A 9,892-nucleotide genomic window follows, 5' to 3' on the forward strand; every position below is an offset into this window, starting at 1 on the left:
CAACCAAACCTTGGAATGATCACCTTTTCTATTAAAATTATCACCATAACATCATAAAGCATCTGCGTGTTGATGACTTGCAGAAGTCATGAATCATTTTCTGATCACAAGTGAGATGGCAGTTGTAATAAATGTATGTCAATTATGCCTAACAATGTTTAATTGTGTATTTTATTGATACAGGAAGGAGAAGAAGCAGTAGATTTTGCAAACCGGGTGAAAGCAGAGATTGCAAGACAAGGAGGACTGGTGGACTTAGATTGGTAAGGAGTACATTTTGTAACAGATGTAACAAATTAAATTCAACGTGTGAATTGTAACATGTACTTAACCATTGTCAGGTACCAGCACATTTACAACTATTTATTCCACTGCCTCTAAGATAAATCGGAATCATCTTATTTCAACAAGTGCGTAATTGATGAAGCGCAGATCGTACTCAGCACTTAGATTGTGAGTATCCCTAACAACTCCCCATTACAACTGGGGTTGGGTGAGGCAGGCGAGGTAAAGCCCTTTGTCCAAGTGCACAATACGTTGGAGCTACAGGAATCAATGCATCAAGCTACCACATGATTTATGAGTAAAAGCATTTACCGCTGTACCACCATGCCCTCTATATTTCCTCAAATCAACATCCTAACCTTGACACTGATAACAACTGGAGTATGATAGAGCTACCGCTATTCTACATTCGTGGCAAAGAGTTAGTTCTAAATGACTACCACAAAATGTGTGTAACTTGGATTTCTTATTCCTTACATTTTATTTGAATACAGGGATGGGCAGCTGAAAAGAGTGCGAGTTAAGAGTACACTAAGGGAAAAGGAACAAGAAGAATACAGCAAACTCATCAAAAATGACTGAATAAACTATAGCAAACTCAACCAAATTGGACTGAATGAAGTAGAGAAAACTCAACCAAATTCAACTGAATGAAGTAGAGTGAACTTTTTGAGTCTTACCAGATGAAATGACATTGTTAATGTGCCTGTATGAATTGAGAAGCAAGCATTCAGCTTGGCAAAGTGTGATAAGTGAATAAGAGACAATGAGATTAGACCCAAAGAGTACAGACTCAAAATGTCCTGTGTGTAATGCTATGACATACCATATTTCCTTGAATAGTCGCCCTGGGGGCGTTGCATTCTCCAAAAGAGGGGCGTTTATTAGAGGTCATTTTTAGAACAACAATTCCCATTAAAATCATTAGGTAAGCTTAAAATTTACGCTGAAATGACGAACTATGAACTTAGGAATGCTTACTTCCGGGTTTCCGACCAGATTTTCGCCAATTACCGACTCCAATATCGACCATGTGTGAGCTTTGATAAGCTTACTACACAAGATAGCATGAAATATTTATTTGAAGGGTGGGCGACTATTCGGGGAAATATGGTATTCACAACATTGGTTTGTCACCTATGGAAGGCACAAAGTCTACCTCTGGCATTTATTGGATAAAACCTAAAACCATGATTGGCATCTTTAAGCTTGAGCATGTAAACGATCATACACTTTGAGTCAAAGTTTGCTATTTTTACCTCCATGAGCGACACACAGACATAGCGGAGTCGGTATTCTTTGGTTCTACCTCATTGGTAAGATGTTATTTTTTGTGTGTCTGTTTGGAAGGTAACATTCTAAACAGAATTGACCAATAGATTTATTTTTATGTTGTACATGTATAGTTTGAAAGGACTACCGAAAAAACAGACCTGATGTTAGTGACAAAATGTGGCCATACCAAACATTTTTCGCTTCATGATGTCATGACTTGGTGAAAGATTGTATTCAATATTATTTTCTGCAGACTTGAAGATGACGGATATTTATATCTGTGGGATATCGAAGGTCATAATATGTGATGTTATCACATTATTTGTTGCTAATATTGATTTTAAGATGCAATCAACTTTCTTTGTATTTTATTATTATGAGCAACACTCATTACAAGTTGTGATCTGAATAGATTTTGATTTTGATCAACAAATAACACATTTTGTTTGATCACATCACAAATATGCAACAATATATCTTTCGTTCTTTTTGCTCGGGCAGTACATGTACTGTGTAATTACATAAGTGGAGACCCGATTGGTTGATTGAATCTCATCATTGGCACAGTTCTTTGCTGAATATCATCTGAGTAAACCATATACAGTCCAACCTCCTTTATCCAAACCTCTGTTATGGATCTCTCTGTTATCCATTTCAAAGAGAATGCCATGACACCTTATACATGTACCACCCTCTGAAGCATTGGCTGATTTACTCTTTGTGTACATCACTGTGTTATACTTGCATACTGTCTTTTCAGTGTTATTATCCCATGTGGGGATTTCAATTTCAATTTCAGTACATTGGACATTCAATGCAGAAGAACTTAAATTTCACATATCCAGCCCATGCTTGGTCGTGGCCTGATAAAAGAGGTGGGATTGTATAAAGAATCAAAAGGCTGCATAATAAAAGATTATTGGAAAAGTGTAAAACACATTTTGGCATTATTATGTCATGTAGTCTTCTCAATGAATGCTGTAATTAAATTACTATCATTGGGATTAGAAGAATACACAAATGCGATCCATAATGGTGTGCCATAAAACCTTACCAAAAACTTATGTACATATTTGTTTATTGAGTAATATTTTTTTGCATAATGAATTTTATTATTGGTGTGGAAATCCAAACATAGAAGTACCATTTGAAGTGTTTTGCTCCCAGTTATTGTATGATATTCAACCTTTAATGGGATACAGTGTTTAAGGCTGTGTACTTATTCAAAATTCCTGAAAGTTGTGGAACTAATTCTCATAATACATATTAGACAACCCAATCTCAGTCTTAAGGGGAACAGAGAGTATTAATAAAATAAATATCTGAGTTGTCAGCTGCCGGAGCAAACGGTAAGCAATGTCAGTTGCCATCACGCTGCTGTCACATAATTGGAACACAACCGGGTGTGCACATCGCAATTAATGAAGGATTAATATTAAGCAGCATACCAACTTCTGGTAAAGTCTTCATAACTCCATAAAGGAAAAATTTGTTTCACAATTTTCTGGAGTAGATGAATTTTGTTTAATATTACATTATTCTGATTCCTGCACCAAATTTAAATTGGTACAAAATTTTGACATTTTCATGAAATTTTTTGTAAACCTGTTGTGACAAAAATGTTAATTAATCAATATATTGATTGTTTCTACTATCGGCACACACATAGCTACTTCTATTTTGTATCCCAAATGGTGATAAACCTCTTATATATTTTTGATAGCTGTGGTGGATTATTACAAAATTTGATGCATGGGTTGTAAGCGTCAGTTGTACCAAGTATGAAAGATGTAAGATAGATATTAAATGATTATTATTAATTTATTGTATGATGCACATTTGAACTGGAATAACCTTCAGAACATACACCAATGTAAGATTAATACTTCCATAGAAAAGTGTATCAGTTTAAGTATGTGTAGCACTGTAATATAAACTGCACTGACATTTGGCAGCTACCAAAACAACCTAAGCCAAAGCTTATATTCTGAAGTTTACGGTACAAGAAAAATAATATTGTAATAGATTATGTGAGATATGGTAAACTATTGAAGTTTGTGCATGTTAGCAAAATAAATACGGTTTGTGCATAATTTGGGTATCACCTTTGTGTAAGCGTACTCAAAGTTGCCAGAGTCAAGATTCATCAACTCAAATTTCTCGGCCATATACTGCATCTTGAAGACGGCGAGCCTGTGAGAGAATATGCCCTTTATATTCCACCACCTGGGAAGAGGAAACCGGGACGGCTGCACACACTGTGCTTACAGTATGTCTAGCAACTGCTCCGCAGCTGATGATGATGATGACTCAACGTTATCTTGGCATAGAGCCTAAAATTCTCTGTTTGACGGAAAACAGAGAAATGTCATGGAATTCCAAGTAGAAACTGAAAATGGACTTAAATTTTTATGGTTATTTTTAATAAATGGAAAACAACTTGGAATTCAACATTTACAAAACAGATTTTTGGTCTCTATCTTAGCATCAAGACATGGATACAGCTTCCGGAAAAAAGCTGTATAATCCGTCAAAGAATTCTTGATAACAGGCTAATTTTGTACATGCTTACATGAAGGATAGCATGCAGTATGAGAGTGCACTAACAATAGTTGGAATGTGTGAGATTGATATATATTTGATAAAGTGAACAATGTACATGTGAACGAAGACATTATATGGATGCACATGGCTGAAGCAACCAAACAAAGAATTGTTTTCTAAGTGTGAGTGTTACATCATGGGATAGATAGGTAGGGGGTTATGTGGGATTGAGGACCATTATGATATTGTAGTTACCGCAAAATATTGATTCTTTGGTTATTTTGGTCTTAAACTTGTGATCGTCTGTATTACTTTTTGCATACATGCAAGCAAAAGTGTAAACAGGTAAGACAAAAAGCAACAAAAACAGATAAAAACATGAAACGTGTCAAAAGATTAAAAGAACTTGTGGTGCAGTTCTAAAGATTTACTTTACTACCGTAAGTGCAGTCAGATTGAAATTGAATTAAATAAACAATGTTAAAAGAATAATACAATGGTGAAATTATAATAACTGCTTTGCTATTGAGTTAAGGTGATAACCTGGTCTGAAATACTTTTTTTTTTCAAATTTGTTTAAAACCTAATTTTTGGGGCATTATTTGTAATTTTTGTTCACATTCCAACTTGTAAATTTGTTGTGTTTGTAGGAGAACATTATTTTGGCTTATAGTGGATAGAAACCTTAACATCATTTATTACTAATATTTTTGTGAAAAACTAACAAAATTGACAGAAATGGTATATTATGTTAAGTCTGTATTATGAAAGAATGTAAGTTATATGGGTTTGATTTAGAATTTATCAGAAACAAAGACTAAAAAAGTGTAGCAGTTATCACAAATGAAACCCAATGCCTCTAATGAACCAGCCTTTAAACTTTAGCATGTGCATGACGTGTGTGATTGGTCCACACTAAGTGTGATTTCTGCCTATTATTACATGTAGTGTATCCCACATTTGGTGACATTTTTTTTTAAAGAACAAGTACTATTTTCTTTGAAGAGCTTGTAAAGTGTATATCTGAAGTACAGAGTGGAGCCAATTTCATCTTGGCATTTATCCAAACAGTTCTTCTTAATCTCTCTGTAGGAAATTTAGGGAGAGTTTCTTTACTGTGCTTTACCTCAATTGAAAAAGAGTACTACGAATTAACACCAGTGCTACTATTGCTCAAGATATTCATGACATGATCATGCCCAAGTTATAAAACAGCAAATGTTAATGAATAGACCTACATTCTTTCTGGTGATAAATGCTTCATCATAACTATTCTTTAATAAAGCATATGTTTATGCAGAGACAAGTTTTTCAATAATAATTTTTGCAGCATTCAGAATTTACTGTTACCTCACGGCCAGACTTTATTCCTAACATAATTCTGTTGTCACAAAAGCTGCGTTTTGCTTCCCCACTTTGATTTCCATACTCTGATGGGATTTTATACTCGAATAATTAGCTTTGTGCAGTGCTTTGTTCTTCTGGATGTAGTGTAGTGCATTTTTGCCTTATGGGAAAAATACTGTGGGAAAATTGCTGCTGCGATTGTCACAACACTAAGTGTATTCTGGCCCTAAATGGCTATTCCAGTTGACATCCATACACCCCTTATGGAAGACATGACCTTAATCCAAACGGTGTGTAAATTTCAAGTAGAATGAGTCGCATGTCGACCCTGGTCGAAAATGAGTTTTACATGTTTCTAAAGAAGACATTCTAGAGCTTTCTGAAGCTGAAAACACCATGTTGATATGACTTTTCTTTGGGAAGTTACATCAATTTATCAATCGCTGAAAACAATATAAAACAAAAGAAATTTAACACTTTCTTTGCCGATATCTCAAAATCAATATTAGCGACATCCGACTCATTTGATCGTGTCACATATATACTCCCTTTGTGGGAGATTAAGGTCATGTCTTTCTGATGGGTATGAATTTCAACTGGAATAGCCCAATGTTGAACTGTATTCTGGCCCTGAATCTACTGAGCTCTACTGCCAGGTTGATTAATTCTTAAATCTTGCCAAATGAAATGAGTCTGGAGGTACCAGATTTAAGTTGTATTTTGCATCAAATGTATTATTTTGTTTTTTCTCGATCATATGTCATTTCATTTAATTATAAATTAATTTAGAACCAATTACGCATGTATGATGGTAACTATGATAAGAAAAAACTTGGGTATTGGGTATAATAAGCATGTGCAATTAGTTTTGAAATAAAAATCAGATTGTCTATCGAGTTGTGTCAGCATTGACTGTTTTACTTGTCTCAGTCACTTTTTTCTCCCAGGGGACTCTGGGCTTGTATTCAGAAAACCAACTAAAGTGTATTTTTTTCTTTGGTTTCATCATGTCTTTCTGATATCAAATAATTTTAATTTTTTGAAATTCACGATATAATAAAAATTTTATGACAAATTATTAAAATTTGATATTTTCACATTTTGATATATAACAGTCCTCGAAGTAAATTTTATAAATCTAATGATATATTCTTAAAGTGTATGTAGCTGGGAGGAAAAGCCGACGATCAATTGAAAATTTTGACCTTTCATATTGAAGATATGGATTTTTTCCCCAAAAGACCCAATTTTTTTTGGGCGTTTTGGGTAAAAAAATCCATATTTTCAATACGAAAGGTCAAAATTTTCAATTGATCGTAGGCTTTTCATCACACCTACATACACTTTAAGTATAAATCATCAGATTTATAAAGTTTACTTCATCATCAGATTTATAAAGTTTACTTGAGTACTGTTAAATATCAAAATATCAATTTTAATCATTTGCCATAAAATGTGTATTACATTGCAATTTCAAAAATCAAAATTATTTGATATCATCAGGACATTCTTCGTATTCAGAATGCAATTCGATATGTCTGATGTGCTCTAATGTCCCACAATAAATACTGTCCAAACGTTCATACCCCATCCCTTAAATTGTGTAAAGATAATAGCATTTCAGATTACTTGCAAAGCAACTCCCTTAACTTTTAATTTCCTTTCAGTGCTCATGTTTAAAGCGTGTTTGAGCAGTCATAGTCGTTCAACACCAAAAAGAAATCAATTTTCATTGTCTAGATTAGGGAATTAATGAAAAATTACACCTTGAAGATTTGAATCGGCACGGAATGCACTTAAGGGATCTAAAATGAGCGTTTATTGCGTTTCGACAGTATTTTTTGGGACATGAGAGCACCTCAGACCTATCGAATTGCATTCTGAATCTGAAGCATGTCTTTCTGATATCAAATAATTTTCATTTTTGAAAATCACAATATAATACAAATTTTATGACAAATTATAAAAATTTGATATTTGTCAAATTTTTGATATATAACAGTCCTCTAAGTAAATTATATAAATCTAATGATATATTCTTAAAGTGTATGTAGCAGGGAGGAAAAGCCGACGGTCAATTGAAAATGTTGACCTTTCATATTGAAGATATGGATTTTTTCCCCAAAAGACCTAATTTTTTTTTGTGTGTTTTGGGAAAAAAAATCCATATCTTCAATACGAAAGGTCAAAATTTTCAATTGATCGTCGGCTTTTCATCCCACCTACATACACTTTAAGTATAAATCATCTGATTTATAAAGTTTACTTCATCAATTTTAATGATTTGCCATAAAATGTGTATTAAATTGCGAATTTCAAAAATCAAAATTATTTGATATCAGAATGACATTCTTCGTATTCAGAATGCAATTCGATATGTCTGATGTGCTCTAATGTCCCAAAATAAATACTGTCCAACGCTCATACCCCATACCTTAATGTTGCTTAAGGGCTGGGGTATGAACGTTTGGACAGTATTTATTTTGGGACATTAGAGCACATCAGACATATCGAATTGCATTCTGAATACGAATAATGTCATTCTGATATCAAATAATTTTGATTTTTGAAATTGCAATTTAATACACATTTATGGCAAATCATTAAAATTGATATTTTTGATATTTAACAGTACTTGAAGTAAACTTTATAAATCTGATGATTTATACTTAAAGTGTATGTAGGTGGGATGAAAAGCCGACGATCAATTGAAAATTTTGACCTTTCAGATTGAAGATATGGATTTTTTCCCAAAACACAAAAAAAAATTAGGTCTTATTGGGAAAAAAATCCATATCTTCAATATGAAAGGTCAAAATTTTCAATTGACCGTCGGCTTTTCCTCCCTGCTACATACACTTTAAGAATATATCATTAGATTTATATAATTTACTTCGAGGACTGTTATATATCAAAAATTTGAAAAATATCAATTTGTCATAAAATTTGTATTATATAGTGATTTACAAAAAATGAAAAATATTTGATATCAGAAAGACATGTTTCGTATTCAGAATGAAATTCGATAGGTCTTATGTGCTCTTATGTCCCACAAATAATACTTTCGAAACGTAATAAACGCTCATTTTAGATCCCTTAATGTATTGTGGTTCAGATTTGTGTCGTTTTATGAAGATGTTTCATTTCTACACTCTACATCACAACTCAAGGATCACAAAGGTAACAGATATTTGAAACCTGCTTCAAAATAACCACCACAATTTTGTCAGAGGTTGTTACTATTCACAGGATACCACAATTCTATCAATCCACATCAGCCAACTACTCTTAACTGGCCTTATATGACCTTAATTCACTGTAGAAGTAGTTGGAACATGTGTAAACATTAAAAAAAATGCCCAAAAATCAGGTTTGACAAAAAAATTAGCCAAACTCATTTTAAAGATCGTACATTATGGCTTTAATAAAATCATTCCAATAACCTGTTAAAGCTGTTAAGAATATTAGTGTTTTCCTTGAGTTGTAAAGTAATTCCCTTAACCTCCATCAAACTGTAAACTTCATGTCATTCTGTGTCAAATATTTGTTTAAAGAATATTAAGTTTGAGTACTGAATACAATGAAATGAAAGGAGACTCACAAATACTCCATTTAATTTAAGTAATTTATTATAAAATGATTATGGTTTGCTTCGAAAACAAACTAAAATATATTATGTTAATACTGTATATAAAATACATCATTTGAAATAAACAATCATTTGATCCATTTAGGCAATTGATAAAAAAAAATCACTGTTAAAGTTTGTACTATATAAATATCATGGTCAATAAAACCATTTCAGACTATATTTTCTTACAGGAGAACCAATGGGCTATCCATTTGAAATCCTGTGAATCCTGTTTATTGAACAGCCGGCATCTTCCAAATCTAACATTGGATACTTTTGAAATGTCCACAATATATAGTTTATGACTTGTTACACAATTTATCTATGAATTATGTGGATCATGTTTTGAATTGTATGTGTCAGACTCCTCCATTATCAATGGAAACTAATGGGTACTAATCATTTTGATACAGCTTGTATGTGCTTCATGATAAAAAGGAGATACCAGATATTTAAAGGTTCAGTTTCCCATCTTCTGAGTTTTCTTCTTACAAACAAAATGGAGGGTGGGTCAGGACTGAACTTTGGCATTGGGAATATATATATCAAGAACATTTTTGACATCTACTGGAAATTGCTGTTAATATCCCAACTAGCAAATTTGAGATTCTTTCAACATGGTATGCTCCAGGAGCTTTGCAGAATAAATGCCATGAACGCAACTCTTTAATAGAGGTTTACCAAATAAGTTATGCTCCAAGTTATGTGGAAGGTATCGCAAATATACATCTTAACAACCCTGCTGTGCGGTTAAGGCTTCAGTTGTAAATTTGTACCAACTGACGTCCATCCTACATGAATGAAAAGCCA

At 33.1% G+C, this 9,892-nt stretch overlaps 1 protein-coding gene across 1 annotated transcript in view; it reads left to right on the top strand.

Moving 5' to 3' along the window:
• Positions 1–6,348, top strand: part of LOC140148844 (glycerol-3-phosphate acyltransferase 3-like) — a gene marked incomplete at its 5' end in the record, with an annotated part of 39,273 nt that extends 32,925 nt beyond the window's left edge. Inside the window, 2 exons of the mRNA XM_072170928.1 lie at positions 184–263; positions 780–6,348. Coding sequence (XP_072027029.1) covers positions 184–263; positions 780–867 — 168 coding nt within the window. The remainder of the gene's footprint in view (positions 1–183; positions 264–779) is intronic.
• Positions 6,349–9,892: the final 3,544 nt, after the last annotated feature.

This window comes from Amphiura filiformis, chromosome 3 (assembly GCF_039555335.1).
Source record: "Amphiura filiformis chromosome 3, Afil_fr2py, whole genome shotgun sequence".
Classification (NCBI taxonomy): Eukaryota; Metazoa; Echinodermata; class Ophiuroidea; order Amphilepidida; family Amphiuridae; genus Amphiura; species Amphiura filiformis.